This window comes from Budorcas taxicolor, chromosome 24 (assembly GCF_023091745.1).
Source record: "Budorcas taxicolor isolate Tak-1 chromosome 24, Takin1.1, whole genome shotgun sequence".
NCBI lineage: Eukaryota > Metazoa > Chordata > Mammalia > Artiodactyla > Bovidae > Budorcas > Budorcas taxicolor.
In genome coordinates, this window is record NC_068933.1 from 13,136,018 (window position 1) to 13,158,255 (window position 22,238).

General features: G+C 43.5%; 1 protein-coding gene across 1 annotated transcript in view; it reads left to right on the forward strand.

Annotated features, from left to right (window-relative positions):
• Positions 1 to 22,238, forward strand: part of TENM3 (teneurin transmembrane protein 3) — a 450,290-nt gene that overhangs the window by 403,241 nt on the left and 24,811 nt on the right. Inside the window, exons 23-24 of the mRNA XM_052661270.1 lie at positions 647 to 1,521; positions 19,257 to 19,432. Of these exons, the coding sequence (XP_052517230.1) occupies positions 647 to 1,521; positions 19,257 to 19,432 (1,051 nt within the window). The remainder of the gene's footprint in view (positions 1 to 646; positions 1,522 to 19,256; positions 19,433 to 22,238) is intronic.

The window sequence follows — 22,238 nt, forward strand, 5'->3', positions numbered from 1 at the left end:
ATTGATATATGTCTCCAGAGCTAATACAAAGTTATTTTCTTCTCCAGTTCTACATTTGAAGAATTCAATGAAATACAGGACAATTATCACTAAGAAATGCTAATCATTTGTAATAAAATACCATTAAAGCAGCAGATATTCCAAGAACAAAACTGCTTAAATCTGTAAGCTTGTAAATGCGCGAGGTCCTTAAGTAGTAGAGAGAACCCCCCCCCCTAAGATCAGTCCTCAGGGACTTCTGTTTAGAATTAGACACTTTACTATTGGCCTGATTGAAAACACAAGAGAACGCTAATGTATTCATAACCTAGAAAGCCCCAGCATTTGGTGATTGTTACTGCCGAAAGGAACTGTATTCATATCTCACTGATATCTATTAACTCACTACTTAGAGGTTCATTTGCTACTTAGCTATAATCTGCAAAATCTTTCGGTGAGCTGCATTTTTAAATAAAATTTATTTCTTCCATTTGTCTCCACTCCAAACGTTTACATTTATTTCACTGTATATGTTTTAAAAACAATTTTTAAAACAGTTTATCAAATTAACGGTCATTTCCCTAAACGGTCTAATTTACTCTCCTGGCAAATGACCCGCAGCTCAGCAACTGGCTAACCAGACCGTTTCTTCTTTTTTTTAACTCAGGTACGCCTGGAATGGCCCACTGACCTAGCCATTAACCCAATGGACAACTCCATTTACGTGCTGGATAATAATGTCGTTTTACAGATCACTGAGAACAGGCAGGTGCGCATCGCCGCCGGGCGGCCCATGCATTGCCAGGTGCCGGGGGTGGAGTACTCCGCGGGCAAGCATGCAGTGCAGACGACCCTGGAGTCCGCCACTGCCATTGCTGTGTCCTACAGCGGGGTCCTGTACATCACCGAAACCGACGAGAAGAAAATTAACCGGATTCGGCAAGTCACCACCGATGGGGAGATCTCCCTGGTCGCCGGGATACCGTCAGAGTGTGACTGCAAAAACGATGCCAACTGTGACTGCTACCAGAGCGGAGATGGCTACGCCAAAGATGCCAAGCTGAGCGCGCCGTCCTCCCTCGCCGCCTCCCCGGATGGTACGCTGTACATCGCAGACCTGGGGAACATTCGGATCCGGGCGGTGTCAAAGAACAAGCCTTTACTTAACTCTGTGAACTTCTACGAAGTTGCCTCTCCGACGGATCAGGAGCTCTACATCTTCGACATCAACGGCACTCACCAGTATACTGTCAGCCTAGTCACTGGCGATTACCTGTACAACTTCAGCTACAGCAACGACAATGACATTACCGCTGTGACCGACAGTAACGGCAACACCCTTAGGATTAGACGGGACCCGAATCGCATGCCAGTCCGAGTGGTGTCTCCAGATAACCAAGTGATATGGTTGACCATAGGGACAAATGGATGTTTGAAAAGCATGACCGCTCAAGGACTAGAACTGGTCTTGTTTACTTATCATGGCAACAGTGGCCTTTTAGCCACTAAAAGCGATGAAACCGGATGGACAACATTTTTTGAGTAAGTATATCAAAATTCTACTCTGCCTATAAAATATTGTATATAATAATGTAAGATAATAACAGTATGATCCTTTTTCTGCCTTTTTTTTTTGGTTTTTATTGAAGTATTGTTGGCTTACAATGTGTGTTTCACAGCAAAGCGATTCAGTTGTATATATATATATATTATACACACATATATTCCTTTTCAGATTCTTTTCCATTATAGGTTATTACAAGATACTGAATATACTTCCATGTACTATACAGTAGATCCCTGTTTATCTGTTTTATATATAATAGTATCTATCAGTTCAGTCACTTAGTCGTGTCCAACTCTTTGCAACCCCATGAATCGCAGCACGCCAGGCCTCCCTGTCCATCACCAACTCCCGGAGTTCACTCAGACTCACGTCCATCGAGTCAGTGATGCCATCCAGCCATCTCATCCTCGGTCGTCCTCTTCTCCTCCTGCCCCCAATCCCTCCCAGCATCAAAGTCTTTTCCAATGAGTCAACTCTTCGCATGAGGTGGACAAGGTCCTGGAGTTTCAGCTTTAGCATCATTCCTTCCAAAGAAATCCCAGGGTTGATCTCCTTCAGAATGGACTGGTTGGATCTCCTTGCAGTCCAAGGGACTCTCAAGAGTCTTCTCCAACACCACAGTTCAAAAGCATCAGTTCTTCAGCACTCAGCCTTCTTCACAGTCCAACTCTCACATCCACGCATGACCACTGGAAAAACCATAGCCTTGACTAGATGGACCTTAGTCGGCAAAGTAATGTCTCTGCTTTTGAATATGCTATCTAGGTTGGTCATAACTTTTCTTCCAAGGAGTAAGCGTCTTTTAATTTCATGGCTGCAGTCACCATCTGCAGTGATTTTGGAGCCCAAAAATAGAAAGTCTGACACTGTTTCCACTGTTCCCCCATCTATTTGCCATGAAGTGATGGGACCAGATGCCATGATCTTCGTTTTCTGAACGTTGAGCTTTAAGCCAACTTTTTCACTCTCCACTTTCACTTTCATCAAGAGGCTTTTTAGTTCCTCTTTACTTTCTGCCATAAGGGTGGTGTCATCTGCATATCTGAGGTTATTGATATTTCTCCCGGCAATCTTGATTCCAGCTTGTGCTTCTTCCAGCCCAGCATTTCTCATGATGTACTCTGCATAGAAGTTAAATAAGCAGGGTAACAATATACAGCTTTAACGTACTCCTTTTCCTATTTGGAACCAGTCTGTTGTTCCATGTCCAGTTCTAACTGTTGCTTCCTGACCTGCATACAGCTTTCTCAAGAGGCAGGTCAGGTGGTCTGGTATTCCCATCTCTTTCAGAATTTTCCACAGTTTCTTGTGATCCACACAGTCAAAGGCTTTGGCATAGTCAATAAAGCAGAGATAGATGTTTTTCTGGAACTCTCTTGCTTTTTCCAGGATCCAGCAGATGTTGGCAATTTGATCTCTGGTTCCTCTGCCTTTTCTAAAACCAGCTTGAACATCTGGAAGTTCACGGTTCACGTATTGCTGAAGCTTAGCTTGGAGAATTTTGAGCATTACTTGACTAGCGTGTGAGATGAGTGCAATTGTGCAGTAGTTTGAACATTCTTTGGCATTGCCTTTCTTTGGGACTGGAACGAAAACTGACCTTTTCCAGTCCTGTGGCCACTGCTGAGTTTTCCAAATTTGCTGGCATATTGAGTGCAGCACTTTCACAGCATCATCTTTCAGGATTTGAAATAGCTCAACTGGCATTCCATCACCTCCACTAGCTTTGTTCATAGTGATGCTTTCTAAGGCCCACTTGACTTCACATTCCAGGATGTCTGGCTCTAGATGAGTAATGACACTATCGTGATTATCTGGGTCATGAAGATCTTTTTTATATGGTTCTTCTGTGTATTCTTGCCAACTCTTCTTAGTATCTTCTGCTTCTGTTAGGTCCATACTATTTCTGTCCTTTATCATAGTATGTCCTTTATTTATAGTAGGTATAATAATAGTATAATCTTAAGGGCAAGTGAGATCCAGGTTTTCGGGGGACCTGAAACTTCTATAAGTTGGGAATCCCTTTTTCTGGAGAAGGAAGACAAAATTAGGGTCAGGGCCTTGGAAGGGACCAAGGCAAGTGGGGAGCCCTTAAGCTTAAGTTTCATGACCATCAGGGTCAGTCTACCTCTGCTTAAAGATTAATATTTTGCTTCATGTAGACCTAATGTTATATTAGCAGCAAACTTTCATGGAAACATACTGCAGTCTTGGTTTCAGGCATAAACTTTTGGGGTTTATATTTACCCATGTGCTAAAGCTGGCTATGTTAGCTGTCACTGAAGGAAAACTTTTTTTTTTTTTTCAAACTTTTCATTTTGTGTTGAGTAAGGGCTTTCTTGATAGCTCAGTTGGTGAAGAATCCACCTGCAATGCAGGGGATTCCCAGTTCAATTCCTGGGCCAGGAGGATCTGCCAGAGTAGGGATAGGCTACCCACTTCAGTATTCTTGGGCTTCCCTTGTGGCTCAGCTAGTGAAAAATCTGCCTGCAATGCAGGAGACCTGGGTTCGATCCCTGGGTTGGGAAGACCCCCTGGAGAAGGGAAAGGCGACCCACTCCAGGATTCTGGCCTGGGGAATGTCATGGACTGTAGTCCATGGGGTCACAAAGAGTCTGACACGACTGAGCAACTTTCGCTCCCTCATAGCTGGTTAACAATGTTGTGGGAGTTCCAAGTGAACAGCAAAAGGACTCAGCCATGCATACACACATATCCATGCATGCATGCTAAGTCGCCTCAGCTGTGTCTGACTCTTTGCAACCCTATGGATTGTAACCCACCAGGCTCATCCATTCTCCCCCAAACTGCCCTCCCATCCAGGCTGGCACATAACATTGAGCAGAGTTCCATGTGCTTATACAGTAGGTCCTTGGTGGTTATCCATTTTGAATGTAGCAGTGTGTACATGACCTTCCCAAACTCCCCTGAAGGGAAACTTTAAAAACATTTACAATGAATTTGGCTGATTCCATCAGTACCACATAAAGAAAGGCTTAACTTTTTTTTTTTAACTTTTTATTTTGTATTGAGGTATAGCCAGTTAACATTGTTGTGATAGTATCTGGTGAACAGCAGAGGGATTCAGCTATACATATACATGTATCCATTCTCCCCTAAACACCCCTTCCATTCAGACTGAGACAGGCTGAACTTCTTATAATTTGTTATTGGAGAATCTGAACTCCACTTGAAAGAACCTTACCACTAAATGCAAATCAGAAATAGCTGGTCATTCTGGAAGCATATGAAAAAGTAAAAGGAGCATCCAGCCAGGCTATTCTACTAAATTTGTGGAAGAATGGCCCAGCCAGTGCACTCTAAGAACAGTCACATTTCGTGGACTGTGTAAAATCACTTTCCATTACTTGTTCATTCCACTGACATTGCACAAAGCATAAGGGGAAATTAGACGTGCAGAGATGGCATGTTGACAAATGCAAAATAGTCCTGGAAATGAATGCCGAGATCCTTAGTATGACTTCTACAGTGAAATGCTGGAGCAAATGTACTTTCTGTAGGAACACACCTCTAAAATTATAATAAAAGTCAGTAGAAAAAAATGACCCAATATACAAATATTTTCCGTGCAACTTTTCTGGAATAGAACCTGCACATTGAGGCTTAGTTCTCCTGTAGCCTGGATCACTTTTCTTTTTTGACAGATTCCCTTTTAATAAAATGAATGTTCCCCAGCAGCCTGATTTTGTCAGAGGAACAAACCTTTTCAATTGAATTACATTAAAATTCTGTTCTTAACATTCCTTTTGCTCATTTTGGGATCGCAATAGGAAAGGAATAAATTGGAAGTTAATGGCAAGCACTTTCTTTGCACCATTTTCAAAGAGATAGCAGGCTGTATTGCCAAAGAGACGGCAGAAGAGTACAGCAAAAGTGCCCCCATCTGATGAGGCTGGGCGGGAGAGCTGCTCTGATGATAAGATCTTCAGGAAATGATGGCGGCATTGGTAGGGTTTCGGTTTAGTTAAAAGCAGGGGGGAAAATAGAGAAATAAGTTTTTAGTACAGTCTAGGACTCAATCTCTGCTCTGTGGGCCATTCTTGAATGTGTTCTTATTTGTTCCTGGGAATTGACAATGCACAGAAGTTCGTCACATGGGTTACTACTGATTGAACTTCTGCAACACATGTACGGGCTCACTAATGACCTAGGATGAGAAATGGGCATACTCCATTTGTGGAGTTGTTGTGGGATAGGATAAACAGATTTGGAGGGACTTCCTTGGTAGTCCAGTGGCTAAGACTGCAGACTTCCAATGCAGGGGGTGTGTGGGTTCGATCTCCAGTAAGGAAACTAGCATCCCACACACTGAGTGGCATGGTCAAAAAAAAAAAATCAAAAGCAATGTTTCTATTAATTTTCCTCTAGATGTTTACAGCAAAGACATGATTAAAACATTTTCAAGAAATATTTATGCACTTGGCAAAACAGTGGATTACCATACAAGACAGGGAAAAAAAACAGAGCACTTCACCTAAATAATTCAGAACCATTATATCAGAATGACAAAGGACTTTTTTTTATAATATATATAATTATAATAATATAATCATAGCATAATGGTATAGTATATAATTATATAGTCTTTTAATTTAGCTGTGAATGAGGAAGGGCCCACCCTTTGAAGTGTGAGAAACTAAAACACATTTCTCCGATATTTTGGAGGATTCCTTGGCGTTTGTCATTATTAGCGAGCTGGCAGATCCCGGAATCCTGGTTCATGTCTGTAATACATCCCCTCATATTCTGATAGTACCGCAAGTCTAATTTAGACCTTATAAGGGTTGTGGTTGTTCAGTAGCTAAGTCGTGTCTGACTCTTTACAACCCCAAGCGGACACCAGGCTTCTCTGTCCTTTACTGTCTCCCGGAGCTTGCTTAAATTCCTGTCCATTGGGTCAGTGATGCCATCCAACCATTTCATCCTCTGTTGCCCCCTTCTTCTCCTTCCCCCAGTCTTTCCCAGCATCAGGGTCTTTTCCAGTGAGTTGGCTCTTTGCATCAGATGGCTAAAATCTTGGAGCTTCAGCTTTAGCATCAGTCCTCCCAATCAGTATTCAGGGTTGATTTCTTTTAGGACTGACTGGTTTTATCTCCTTGCAGTCAAAGGGACTCTCAAGAGTCTTCTTCAGCACCACAGTTCAAGAGCATCTGTTCTTTAGTTCTCAGCCTTCTTTATGGTCCAACTCTCACATCCATATATGACTACTGGAAAAAACATAGCTTTGACTGTACAGACTTTCGTCAGCAAAGTGATGTCTGTGCTTTTTAATACACTTGGTTTGTCATAGTTTTTCTTCCAAGGAGCAAGCGTCTTTTAATTTCATGGCTGTAGTCACTGTCCACAGTGATTTTGGAGCCCAAGAAAATAAAAAAACAAATCTCATTGTTTCCATTTTTTCTCCATCTATTTACCATGAAGTGATCTCCTTGGAAAAGACTCTGATGCTGGGAGGGATTGGGGGCAGGAGGAGAAGGGGACGACAGAGGATGAGATGGCTGGGTGGCATCACGGACTCAATGGGCGTGAATCTGAGTGAACTCCGGGAATTGGTAATGGACAGGAAGGCCTGGCGTGCTGCGATTCATGGGGTCACAGAGTTGGACACGACTGAGCGACTGAACTGAACTGAACTGATGGGACCAGATGGCATGATCTTGGTTTTTGAATGTTGAGTTTTAAGCCAGCTTTTCCACTGTCATCTTTCACCTTCATCAAGAGGCTTTTTAGTTCCTCTTCACTTTCTGCCACAAGGGTGGTATCATCTCCGTATCTGAGGTTATTGATATTTCTCCCAGCAGCCTTGATTCCAGTTTGAGCTTCATCCAGCCCGGCATCTCACATGGTGCTCTCCGCATAGAATTTAAATAAGCAGGGTGACAATATACAACCTTGATGTATTCCTTTCCCAATTTGGAAACAGTTCATTGTTCCATGTCGTTCTTACTGTTGTTAAAGATGTGATTGGTGAACATTTATTTATAGAGAAGAGTCTGATGAAACCTATAGCTGGCTCCATTGGAAATGTATGCATGCGTGCTAAGTTGCTTTAGTGGTGTCCAACTCTTGGCAACTCCATGGACTCCTCTGTCCATGGGATTTTCCAGGCAAAAATACTGGAGTAGTTTGCTGTGCCCTCTTCCAGGGAATCTTACTGACCCAGGGGTGGGACCTGCATCTCTTAGGTCACCTGCACTGGCAGGCAGGTTCTTTACCACTAGTGCTACCTGGGGAACCCTCCATTGGAAGACTACCATGTAAATATTTGCTTTCTGAAATAGTTCAGACCTTTCCATACCAATAGTTAGTGCTGAAAATATTAACACTTCTTGCTTTTGTTGTTGATTTTTTTAAGAATGTATGTACCTATTATTACATATTTACTGTCTTTTGTTTTATAAAATAAGGACTTCCTCAGTTGACCTCGTTATTAAATAATTAACAAAAAATTAAGACTCCATATTGATAACACTTTCTTCTGAAATGTTGGGGGTGAAGAGTTGAGAACAGAAAACGTTTCCCGTCCAAATACTGTTCAAGTATATTGCTGCCCCTGAGAGCAGGAAGAATGGCTCCAGGGAAACAAACCCGAATTCTAAACTTGAAATTCTTCACCAGCATGATAGAATGACTTTTTAGGGTTCACAGGGAATTTCCAAAGCAAAAGAACTTTTCATTTCAGAAACTGGAGGCACCGTCTTCTTCTGGGCAGCAATTTCTCTCCATGTTATTTGTTCTTTTTGTATCCCTACCATGATTCCTTAAGAAGTGTCCAGCATTCTTAGACACACTACAGATGGTCTGGTAGGAAGACAACAGCAGGTGTCAGGTCGTTGATAATCCAGCTCTGAGATCCCTGAATTAGACTATGTGTCATGAACAGAAGACTTTTTCATTGCTGATGAATAAACCCTCTTTCCTCAGACCACCTCTTCTGTTGACTTGCTGTCCATCTAGCTTTGGGGTCCCCTTATCTGATGACCCTGTGATAAGCCTGGTTACCCCCTTCACTTAGTAATAGGGATTCTTCTATGCTGTTCTTCATACGATTTTAAAACAATCCCACGTTATATATCCATAGCTGGAGTAATTCCAGGGAGACCCAAAAGATCTTACCTACTAGAAATATATTATTTAAAAAGTTCATAGCCAGAGCTAGACCTCACTTCTTACACTTGAATGCACACAAAAACAGACCCAGTGTATTGAGTTGGGCAATAGAATAAATTATTTAATAGCTAATGGCATTTCACAGGTCTCTGCTTGCTTACCGCATAAAATACAAAGCATGTGGATGTATCTGGAGGCACTCTGTCAGGTTAGAGAAGACATCGTGGGGAAAAAACTCTGAGTTCTGGCTGATATGTACATGCACACTGCCGAGTTGGTGGCAGTTTTCTGTCATGGGACTTTGACTATTTGGAGCTTTATATATGAGGGGTTGACTCTGTGGTCTATCATGAGTTCTGTTCAGATTCAAGGAGCAAATAAATGAGTTTCCACTCTTACACGTTTATGTAGGTATACATGGGTCTCTGGCCTCTCCTTAAGGTGCTTTATTGTCCTTCTTTCAAGCTTAGCAATTTCAGAATGAGCCTCTCAGTTCGTTTCTTTATAATGAACGTAACTGTGCCCGTGCAGACCCATGGCTGCCACTGACATCAGTTCTGATCATCCCAGAGAAGATGGAAAAGGGAATCTCAGAGGAGAGAGAGGCGGTGTAATAATACCTGGACTTCATGTCCAAACTAGTGTTCAGACAGCGCAGATAACCTAGGAAAACTTTCTGGTGATTATTCCAGATCAGAAAAGATGAATCCAGTCTCCTTCACAGTGTTGTTCAGCCGCTCAGTTGCGTCCGACTCTGCGACCCCGTGGACTGCAGCATTCCCGGCTTCCCTGTCCTTCATCATCTCCCAGAGCTTGTTCAAACTCATCTCCATTGAGTCAGTGATGCCATCCAGCCATCTCATCCTCTGTTGTCCCCTTCTCCTCCTGCCTTCAATCTTTCCCAGCATCAGGGTCTCTTCCAGTGAGTCGGCTCTTCACATCAGGTGGCCAAAGTATTGGAGCTTCAGCTTCAGCATCAGTCCTTCCAGTGAATATTCAGGACTGATTTCCTTTAGGATGGACTGGTTTGATCTCCTTGCAGTCCAAGGGACTCTCAAGAGTCTTCTCCAACACCACAATTCGAAATCATCAGTTCTTTGATGCTCAACCTTCTTTATGGTTTAACTCTCGCCTCCATACATAACTATGGGAAGAACCACAGGTTTGACTAGATGGACCCTTGTCAGCAAAGTAATGTCTCTGCTTTTAAACATGCTGTCTAGGTTGGTCATAGCTTTTCTTCCAAAGAGCTGCTGCTGCTGCTAAGTCGCTTCAGTCGTGTCTGACTCAGCAATCCCGTAGACAACACCCCACCAGGCCACCCCGTCCCTGGGATTCTCCAGGCAAGACACTGGAGTGGGTTGCCATTTCCTTCTCCAATGCATGAAAGCGAAAAGTGAAAGTGAAGTCGCTCAGTCATGTTCGACTCTTCGCGTCCCCATGGACTGCAGCCTACCAGGCTCCTCTGTCCATGGGATTTTCCAGGCAAGAGTACTGGAGTGGGTTGCCATTGCCTTCTCCCTTCCAAGGAGCAAGCATCTTTTAATTTCATGGCTGCAGTCACTGTCCACAGTGATTTTGGAGCCCAGGAAAATAAAGTCTGTAAACTGTTTCCATTGTTCCCCCATCTATTTGCCATGAAGCGATGTAACCAGATGCCATGATCTTGATTTTTGAATGTTGAATTTTAAGCCAGTTCTTTCACTCTCCTCTTTCACTTTCATCAAGAGGCTCTTTAGTTCTTTACTTTCTGCCATAAGGGAGGTGTTCTCTGCGTATCTGAGGTGATTGATATTTCTCCCAGTATTGACAGTGAATCACATCTAAATAGCCAGACATCTGCGTCAGTCTGTACAAACCGAGAGAATAACCTTTCCCTTGGTAGGCATCTGACATCCAACCCTAAAAACTCAAACCCTGAAAAACCACATTTCATTGCTGTTTCTGCCCAAAACTGCATTAACAACAAAGCTGCCCACTTTACAAACACACCTCTAAAAATGGTACCCAATTCCTTTTATTTTCCTTTTTCTTACTTTCTTCATGGAAAAAAGCATTTACTGCATTAAGTGAGATTTTAAAAGATTTAATCAGCAGATCACTTAAATTCATGGGGAAATGTTATAGTTGATTTCCATTTTTTGCTATTTTAATTGTTTAACAATTTTATATTAAATTTTTAACCAGTATGGTTAGTCCCAGGGACATCAGTAAAAAAAAGAAAATGTGTAGACAATTGAATAATTGTACATTTTTGTACATTTCAAACATTAACCCTTTAAATCTTTGTACATTTCAAACATTAAGCCAAACGCTACTATTGCTACTAAGGCAATACTTTTTACTAATACTTGATTTAGTATTAGTCCTCTGCAGTCTAGTTTTAAGAAATCATTCATTCTGTCCAGGTTTTAAAGCAGAAAGGGAAATGGAGAAATTGTGTGTTATTCAGATTATTTGAGAAACTCCCAGAAAAATTAAAGAACAGATTAATCTGTCAGATTATTTTCAGCCTGTCTCACAATATATATAATAATAGAAAATGTTCCATATTTTCTCACTATAATTTGCAATGTGTCAATGGTGGCAAGCCTCCATTAACTCTTTTGGTGTGTTCTATCTAGGCAATTAATGCTCCATAATGGTTCAGGTAAATGCAGCTTCTCAAAGTGTCAAATTCCTTCCTTAAACTAATTACATAGCTGTCTAAACCGGATGATCCAATAGCATCCTATCTGAGTGTGTCAGCAACTTCCCTAATAGGGTGATCTTCAGATGATTTACTCTGAGACCAAGTTACATACTCCAGCCATTTTAAAGGGTTGTTTGATAACAGGGCAAGAAATCTACACAGTGACAACCAGTGAAAGGAAACTTTATTATTTTATAATCCCAGAACTGAAGATGGACAGTTGGTGTATTCCAGAGACTGTGTGGCATCTCTGACTCATTCTGAGGATATCAAAATAAAAGCAACTTCAGCCTCCCTCCCTCCTGGCTACCCTCACTTCTCAGCCTCCCAGAGGAGGCCCCTTGCCTGCGTTCCAGGATCCTAGTTTCACAATGTCTTGAGGCATCAAAGCAAGCTAATACGGACACTGTTCTCTTCTGTCCTCTGCCCCAGGGCTGGGGGAGGAGACCTAGGAAGGAGATAAGATGATTGGGGATATCATCATCTCTGACTCCTCTTAGCATCCCTCTCTTAAAAACACATACTCCCAGACAGATTTCCTAGACCTCAGTTCATCCCCAAATTCAGCCAGTCTAGCGGTTCTTAAAGTCGTTGTTCAGTCACTCAGTTGTGTCTGACTCTTTACAACCCAGTGGACTGCAGCTCGCCAGGCTTCCCTGTCCTTCGCTCTCTCCCAGAGTTTGCTCAAACTCGTGTCCATGGAGCCGATCATGCCATCGACTCAAAGTGAGACCTTCAGAGGTACGAAGCAAGGTGAGCAAGCCAAGGTGGGGTGTTCCAGGCCAGAGCCCAACATTTACTCGGGAGGCAGAGCATGCAGGCTTTGGAAAGAACATGCAGCTCAGAACAACAGGAGCGTAGCGTATGTGTGGAACTAGGGAGGTGAGTAGAGGGAGATCATAGTTCTGATGCGGCAGGGCTTATTCTCACCACCCGGCGATCGCAGTTAGACAGGGCTCCCATAAAGGAGCTTTCCCCAGGGAAGCACAGTGCTCCAACTGACGACGACATAAGGGTGGACTGAACGTAGAAAAGTAGGAGGCTGAAAAAAGGGGGAAAGGGGAGTTAGGAGACAGTAAATCTAATTGAGTAGCGAAGGTCTGACCCACAGTTGGGCATGGAAATTTCAGAGAAAGAGGTAGGCTAGTCATCAGGAAATGAAATACAGCTTGAGGACTTAATGCACGAGGGGAGGGAAAAGAAAATCCACTAACCTAGGGACCAGGTGGGTAGGAAATACAGGGAAGATGCAGGATGGCAGAGAAAGATGAGCTCTGATTTGGAAGTTATGATTTGAGGGACCATAGTCCAGCCCTGCATGTGGTCAAAAATGGCTGGTGAGAACTCAGGGTGAGGGACTAACCTGGTGGTCCCGTGGCTGGGACCCTGAGCTCCCAACGCAGGGGACCCGGGTTTGATCCCGGGTCAGGGAATTAGATCCTGCATGCTCCAACTGAGACCCAGTGCAGCCAACTAAATAAAACAGAAAGAAAAAAAACTCTGGGTGAGTCAGTTCTAGAGATATAGGCATGAGGGCTCTGGGAAAAACAGAGCCGCAAGTGTGAATGAAATCCCACTGGGAAGATCTGGTTAGGGAGGAAAAAGTGTGAATATATATGAATTTACAGACATGATCCTCTTAGCACTTGAGACAAAATTCATGTGAAAGAACATCTTTTGGTGTTTTTCTTATCTTGCATCTTCCCTGTGATTTCTGGGAATATGCGTATAGGTAGGTAGCAGACAACTGAGTACCAGACGAATCCATGATTTAGAAACTAGTTGATTGTTCTGCTTCCTGTGATGATGGAAACGTTTTGCATCTTCTCTTCCAAATCTGATTTTTTGAGGATTGCTCACCGACAACATTTGCTCTTGAATTCAAAGAAATTATCATTTGCCTGTGAAATCATTGGTAAAATATATAAACCTCAGGTTCATTCCCCGAATACTGAAATATGAATTCTTCGGGATGTGCGTGTTATAAATCACATGATGACTGTTAGGATTCAGTCCATGGCGAGAAGTTAAAATCAGGTTCTGGTTTTGCTGTTTGCCCATGTCCTTCATCAGAAATGCAGATCCAGGAATGATTTGTATCTATGCTTTTGTTATGATACGGTTGGTAATTGTGTTCTCCTTTACTGCAGTGACAGAGAAGTTACTACAGATTAGCATTGTAAGAAAAGAATTGCCATACAGATGGCAAGACTGGGGGGATTTTTTTGTTTTGTTTTACTGGCTGTTAAATGATGAAAGGAAATTGAAACCAAAGGAACTCTGATAGATGGGAGGAAAAAATTCTCCCTCTGTGTCATGAGGACAGTGGAAAAGCCAGGTTGATTAAGTCTTTCTTGGGAGTCCTTACTGTGACTGGTGGCTCAGAATTTTGAGCAAGTGGCAAAAAATCTGCCTGCAATGCAGGAGATGCAGGTTTGATCCCTGGGTCAGGAAGATCCCCCAGAGGAGGGCATGGCTACCCACTCCAGTATTCTTGTCTGGAGAATCCCATGGACAGAGGAGCCTGAAGGGCTACAGTCCATAGGGTTGCAAAGAGTTGGACACGACTGAGGCGACTTAGCACACTTGCATGGGGCTTCATGCCATGGGCATGCAGGATCTTAGTTCCCTGACCAGGAATTGAACCCTTGCCCCTTGCATTCGAAACACAGAGTCTTAACAGCTGGATTACCCGGGAAGTTGCCTCCCCCTCCACACACATACCTTTTTTTTTTTTTTTTGCTGTTGAAATTTTTTTTTTTTTAAGTTTTTGAGAACTTTGTTTCCACCTGAATGTATATGCAGTGTTAACAGTCTTTGGGTCTTAGTTGGTGACAGTCTTAGGCAATGTCTGTCTCAGCTGAGGAACTGCTAGGGATGTTTGAGCAGAGAAGTGTTACCCTCGGGAGCAGGGGCATGGCATGGCTTAGAAGATGGATTTGATAGCTGTGGATGTGGGGAGAGGCAGCCAAACCAACTTTGCAATCTAGGGCGGCTGTGGGAGTGGAAAGATACGTGCGAGACATTATGAAGGCAAAGGAGAGTGTCAGAACTTCTTGTCTGTAAGGGGGTATGAGAGAGAGGATTTCACATCAGGATGGAAATCAGCATTTTCAACTGAGATGGTCTGAGCCTCTGGCTTTCCAGGGCACTTGTCGAGAATCCTGCTGCTAGGAAAACTTAAAAAGAGATTTAAAAATATACCACAAAGGCTAAAACAGCAAGTCTAGGCAAAAACGCAATCAAAATTAAAGATGAACAAATACAGAAACCTCGACACGGGGCAGCCCATCAGTGAAGGAGCAGAAGGTCATGGAGAGCCTGAGGGAGTTTGTCTTTTCCAGCGAGGGGCTGTTGTCAAGAGGGGTCAACCGGGAGTAAAAAGGAATGTGCTGTGTGATGAATCTGAAGCCACGAGGTTGAGGCCAAATGAGTGGAAGGGGTGCGGGGCATGAAAGTGATGTTCCAGTCAGATTCCCTGGAGCCTGTAGCGTTGTGAATTCAAAAGCTCATAAAAGAAAACCATGTCTCAAATCTACAAGCTAGGCAGGCTAGCTCTCACGAGCGAGGCCAGGCAGCGTTCCGGAGCGCCACAACGCTGCACAGGGGCAGAGACTGTGTCCAGAGGCGTGTATTTGATGAGAAGGCCCCGTTAGAACCTGGGATCAAAGCTTTTCGGAGGATGGCCGGACATCGGCTGTTGCATTGGTTTTCTGCTTTTGCTAAAGATGGGATCACCTGCCCTGTCTGACAGGCATCTCATTCTCCCTCCTTCCCCCATCCAAGGTCCCCTGGTAATTCTAATGTCTGCCATCCCTCTTGTTTCACTTCTGTTGTCCTAGCTGCGAATCTGTGCAAAAGTTCTCACGGATCCACAGTGAAATGGGAAAAAAAAAAAACCATAATGATGGAGAGAATGGGTTCATAAAGCTTTACTTTTTCCTTGTCAAGAATGGTCTCCCCTTGAAGTCCTTTTTCCCTGCGGTGTGGCTAAATGGCCTCTTTTTAAGAAAGGATGCTGGTAACAGGTGAAGAATTTTCAAAACTCTGTTGGTTCCCAATCTTACTTTTTGTCTTGGTTTGTGAAATCGGCGAGTCTGGGGAGGAGTCCCTGCGTGACCTGTCACCCCACCCCTGGGCTCCTTTAAGCTTGATTAAAGCCTTGCTTCTCCTAAAAACCATCACAGTCCCCAGTGGTGACCCCTGTCCAGGGCCTCCCTCCATCACCTCGCGGCCCCTACCTGGACCCTCTGCTTCAGCGGGCTCTTCCACGCCCTGACTTCAGACCCTGTCCTTCCTTACACCTCCACACCCTCTCCCTGCCTGTTTTCTTGACTGGTCTATGGCCCGTGCCTTTCTTATCTTCCCATCTAAATCCACATCTATTTCAAGGCCCAGCATAGGTCCCCACCTTGACGTGGCGCTTGCCTGCCACCCCAGCAGGACCTCACACCATCACCTGCACTCAGCGGGCTTCTGAGGCTGTTCATACCCACAGTTCCCTCATGCTGTAACTTGCCTACAAGCTTATTCAGAAACTGTAGGTGACCAGCGGGGTAGATGCCCTAAGAGTCCTTTGGAAAATAGCAGCTTTCCTGGCCAGCCCTGTGTGAGCGCTTCAAGCCTCTGAGTGCCTTACATGCAGCCCCTCGTCTGAAAGCACAAACTCAGGACTTTCGGGGCCACACTGTGGAGCTGGGCCACTAAGATGCCAGCTTAACCCTCTGTCATTCTAACCACACTACAAGGCTACCTGTGGCTTTATTTCCCAAAGAACCAGAAGCAAACAGGTGAGTGTCTGAATATGCAGTGCCCCGTGCTCGAAGGCGGCACGCTCGGCATCCTGTGATAGGAAATGCCTGCCCAGCAGGACAGGAACCGCGGGGTTGGCCAGTGAAAGAGCAGTGGCAAGGATGGAAGAAATGCTTTCCGCGGGAGGAAGGTGATGGGCCCGCTGTAGATTGAATGGAGCTAGGAAACATAAACCAGCAAAGGGGACAGAAAAGGGCAGGTGAGTGACAGCAGCGGGAGTGAGTCAGTGGAGTGCTGGCACGCGGCGCCATCCGTATGAAGCTATCGTTCCCCACTCTAAGTCAAGCACTGTGATTTACAGTCGGGCTCGGGGACCTGGGCCCAGTGCTCGGAAGCTCCAGGCATGGGCCCATCGTGAGATGCAGAGAGAGCGCCTGATCAAATCACCTAACCGCATCAGATTTTCATTTGTCCGTCTGTAAAATGGGAAGGGAGGCAAGGGTTGATGAAGTACTGAATTGCCTTTGATATACGAGGATGCAAAAGGATGTCAGTTTCTCTTTAAAATTTTTCTATGGCTTTTTTCTTCCCGTTTTATCGACACATAACGGACAGACAGCACTGTCTAAGGTGCACAGCACAGTGATTTGACTTAGGGAAGTCATGAATATCACAGTTTGGTGAACATTCATCCTCTCTTGGAGAAGGCAGTGGCACCCCACTCCAGCACTCTTGCCTGGAAAATCGCATGGACGGAGGAGCCTGGTAGGCTGCAGTCCATGGGGTCACTAAGAGTCGGACATGACTGAGCGACTTCACTTTCACTTTTCACTTTCATGCATTGGAGAAGGAAATGGCAACCCACTCCAGTGTTCTTGCCTGGAGAATCCCAGGGACGGGGGAGCCTGGTGGGCTCCCTATGGGGTGGCACAGAGTCGGACACAACTGAAGCAACTTAGCAGCAGCAGAAGCATCTCTTATAAATAATACATTAAAGAAATGGAAAATTTTTGCTTATGATGATAACTCTTGGGATGTACTCTCTTAACAACATATATATATATAACATACAGCAGTTTAATTGTTGGAGAAGGAAATGACAACCCACTCCAGTATTCTTGCTTAGGAAATCGCATGGACAGAAGAGCCTGGCAGGCTACAGTCCATGGTATCATGAAAGAGTCAGACGTGACTTAGCAACCAAACAACAACAGTGTTAATTGTAATTATCTGGTTGTACGTTGCATCCCTGGTATTTATTTACCTTAGGGTGTTAATTTCTGTAAAAACACAGTAACTTTTTCTCCATCTTATGCTGTGAGAAATATAAAGCAATGCAAGAATTATGTCCTGGTTAACACTGCACTTCAGGCTGGTATGGTCAGTAATTCTATAAACCTAGGCTTGTTTGTTTCTTCAAAAGTAATAATGTCTTCAAAAAAAAAAAAGTAATGACAGCAATAAGCCCTGCTGAGTTTCTTTCATTGATGCCTTAATCTGCTAGGGGCATTTGGGTTGCTGGGGAAGAGAGGGAGTCTCCTTTTTTATTTCAGCTCTGCCTTTTGTGGGTCCAAACAATGATTACACTTAATGGTGCATTTTCTCTCTCTCTTTCTCTGCATCACCTGCCTCTCCTAAGTGCCTGTTCCTGCCGCTGGCGAAGCAGCAAGGCAGATTGTCAGATCAAGTCAGTCAAACCCCTGATCTGACTGATACTGTCCCCACTGAATTAATGGGGCCTGAACGGACATCCCTCTCTCTCCTCCCAACTTTCCACCTTCCTGTCTCCACCGTGACATTGTCCTTGCAGAATTCTCTCCCTCAAATGCCTAGATGCTACTCCTAATTCCCAGCTACATTTCTCTAAGTGACACTATCAAAGCCCGCTATCCTTTTATTCCAAAATGACAGTTAGTACTTTTTATTCTACCCCCATCTCTTTGTTGCCCCATGTTTACACCTTTTACTACTGTATCTTCACTTTCCCCCTTTCCCGGTGACTTCTGTCTTTCACTATTCAGATTCTTTCATCTCCTAGTTCTGCATCCGGATTTATTTTCAGTAGGACATGGTTCAGCACTCCATTTCTTAGGTCTTTTGTTAATGAAGCAACTGTAGTGTAAATATGAAATCCTATCTTAAATGCATTTTTGTCCCAGGGAAGTCCCTGATTTCTCATTCAATATTCGCTGCTCCCCGCCACCCCCCGCTTCTTTACAGCACATTGTCATTTTTTAAATTTTCTCTGGTGCTGCCACCAGTAGAAAAGTCACCTCCCAAAATCAATATGTTAGTAAAATGTTATATCTTTAATGCATAGTTATGATTAAAGGATAGCTTTTTAAGGTACATCCTAACATTTAAATTATGAGTTCCTCCTTATATATATGCTAAGAAAGAGTTAGTGTATAATAAATAGTCATTAAATGTCAGGAAGTATTACATCTCATTTCAGTAAACATAATGAATCAGCATTCAAAACACCACCATTCCTCTAATGTCAGTGTAGACTAGATTATCACGACCCCCGCCAACATTTAAGTCCCCGTGTACCATTATGAAATATGCCAATCACTGAGAAGTAAAGTCTTCTTACAAGTCTTTATTATACTAATTTGTTGAAGATATCTCAAGATGCTGAAGGAATATCCTTACATATGCAGATATATGACATGAATGTATATGTACTCTTTTACAAAGTTATAGATATAATTTTTTCACATTGCACTGCCATAGAGGGCGTAAGTTAGTAAAACCTTCAAACAGGATATAACAGCGAATTAAATCTACTTTGTAGAAAATATGGAGGAATACTAAGAAATTTAATATCACCAAGCATGTTCCCTTTGAAACAGCAAATTAGATGTGCAGGAGGATTTTGGTCACACTTCAAAGAAAAATGTGCTGAGGTGGAGAGCTGTCTGTTTACTCTCCCTCTCACCGGCGTGGCTTTTCTATGTTAAACAGGCTTCTGATGACTTCAAAGCATGTTTGAAGTCCTCACTCAGCACAGCTCCTGCACAAAGACAAATATGCTTCCAAACGTGTGTAGCTAATACTGCTGCCAACTCTCGTATAAGTAAGAAGAATCTGCAGTTGCCTGTTTACCACCCAGTTCTTTCCTCTCTTATTCAGCTATGACAGTGAAGGTCGTCTGACCAACGTGACATTTCCAACCGGCGTGGTCACCAACCTTCATGGAGACATGGACAAGGCGATCACAGTGGACATTGAGTCGTCCAGCCGAGAAGAAGATGTCAGCATCACTTCAAATCTGTCCTCCATCGACTCGTTCTACACCATGGTTCAAGGTAAGCATGCAAGCACAGCTTTCAACGGCCCTGTTTGAAACACTGCTGGCACGGAAGTAGCATGTGGCCATCCCCCTCCCTCCCCGTGCTTTCTCTAAGATGAACTTAGGCAAGGGAAGGTGGAATTGTAAACCTCTAGAGATAAGGATGAGAAACCTCATATCTACATGTAATGTTTATTTGGTGACATAAGGGCTTCCCAGGTGGAGCGATGGTAAAGAACCCGCCTGCCAATGCAGGGATGCAAGAGACCCAGGTTCGATCCCTGTGTCGGGAAGATCCCCTGGAGAAGGAAATGGTAACCCATTCTAGTATTCTTGCTTGGAAAAACCCATGGACAGAGAAGCCTGGTGGGCTACAGTCAGTCAAGTTCAGTTACTCAGCCGTGTCCGACTCTTTGCAACCCCATGAACTGTAGCATGCCAGGCCTCCCTGACCATCACCAGCTCCCAGAGTTTACCCAAACCCATGTCCATTGAGTCAGTGATGCCATCCAACCATCTCATCCTCTGTCGTGCCCTCCTCCTGCTCCCAATCTTTCCCAGCATCAGGGTCTTTTCCAGTGAGTCAGCTCATTGCATCAGTTGGCCAAAGTATTGGAGTTTCAGCTTCAAATCAGTCCTTCCAATGAACACCCAAGACTGACCTCCTTTAGGATAAACTGGTTGGACCTCCTTGCAGTCCAAGGGACTCTCAAGAGTCTTCTCCAACACCACAGTTCAAAAGCATCAATTTTTTGGTGCTCAGCTTTCTTCATAGTCCAACTCTCACATCCATACATGACCACAGGAAAAACCATAGCCTTGACTAGATGGACCTCTTTTGGCAAAGTAATGTCTCTGCTTTTGGATATGCTGTCTAGGTTGGTCATAACTTTCCTTCCAAGGACCAAACATCTTTTAATTTCATGGCTGCAATCACCATCTGCAGTGATTTTGGTGCCCAAAAATAGAAAGTCAGCCACTGTTTCCATTTCTTGTCTATTTGTCATGAAGTGATGGGACCAGATGCCATGATCTTTGTTTTCTGAATGTTGAGCTTTAAGCCAACTTTTTCACTCTCCACTTTCACTTTCATCAAGAGGCTTTTTAGTTCCTCTTCACTTTCTGCCATAAGGGTGGTGTAATCTGCATATCTGAGGTTATTGATATTTCTCCCGGCAATCTTGATTCCAGCTTGTGTTTCCTCCAGCCCAGTGTTTCTCATGACGTACTCTGCATATAAGTTAAATAAGCAGGGTGACAAAATACAGCCTTGACGTACTCCTTTTCCTATTTGGAACCAGTCTGTTGTACCATGTCCAGTTCTAACTGTTGCTTCCTGACCTGCATACAGATTTCTCAAGAGGCAGGTCAGGTGGTCTGGTTTGCCCATCTCTTTCAGAATTTTCCACAGTTTATTGTGATCCACATATTCAAAGGCTTTGGCATAGTCAATAAAGCAGAGATAGATGTTTTTTCTGGAACTCTCTTGCTTTTTCGATGATCCAGCAGATGTTGGCAATTTGATCTTTGGTTCCTCTGTCTTTTCTAAAACCAGTTTGAACATCTGGAGATTCACAGTTCACGTATTGCTAAAGCCTGGCTTGGAGAATTTTGTGCATTATTTTGCTAGCGTGTGAGATGAGTGCAATTGTGTGGTAGTTTGAGCGTTCTTTGGCATTGCCTTTCTTTGGGACTGGAATGAAAACTGACCTTTTCCAGTCCTGTGGCCACTGCTGAGTTTTCCAAATTTGCTTGCATGTTGAATGCAGCACTTTCACAGCATCATCTTTCAGGATTTGAAATAGCTCGACTAGAATTCCATCACCTCCACTAGCTTTGTTCATAGTGATGCTTCCTAAGGCCCACTTTACTTCACATTCCAGGATGTCTGGCTCTAGGTGAATGATCACACCATCATGATTATCTTGGTCGTGAAGATCTTTTTTATACAGTTCTTCTGTGTATTCTTGCAACCTCTTCTTAATATCTTCTGCTTCTGTTAGGCCCATACCATCATTTCTGTCCTTTATTGAGCCCATCTTTGCATGAAATGTTTCCTTGGTATCTCTGATTTTCTTGAAGAGATCTCTAGTCTTTCCCATTCTATTGTTTTCCTCAATTTCTTTGCACTGATCACTGAGGAAGGCTCTCTTTTCTCCCCTTGCTGTTCTTTGGAACTCTGCATTCAAATAGGTATATCTTTCCTTTTCTCCTTTGCTTTTGGCTTCTCTTCTTTTCACAGCTATTTGTAAGGCCTCCTCAGACAGCCATTTTGCTATTTTGCATTTCTTTTTCTTGGGGATGGTCTTGCTCCGTGTCTCCTGTACAGTGTCACGAACCTCCATCCATAGTTCATCAGGCACTCTGTCAGATCTAGTCCCTTAAATCTATTTCTCACTTCCACTGTATAATCATAAGGGATTTGATTTAGGTCATACCTGAATGGTCTAGTGGTTTTCCCGATTTTCTTCAATTTAAGTCTGAGTTTGGCAATAAGTAGTTCATGATCTGAGCCACAGTCAGCTCCTGGTCTTGTTTTTGCTGACTGTATAGAGCTTCTCCATCTTTGGCTGCAAAGAATATAATCAATCTGATTTCGGTGTTGACCATCTGGTGATGTCCATGTGTAGAGTCTTCTCTTGTGTTGTTGGAAGAGGGTGTTTGCTATGACCAGTGCATTTTCTTGGCAAAACTCTTAGCATTTGCCCTGTTTCATTTTGTACTCTGAGGCCAAATTTGTTGCTCCAGGTGTTTCTTGACTTCCTACTTTTGCATTCCAGTCCCCTATAATGAAAAGGACATCTTTTGGGGTGTTAGTTCTA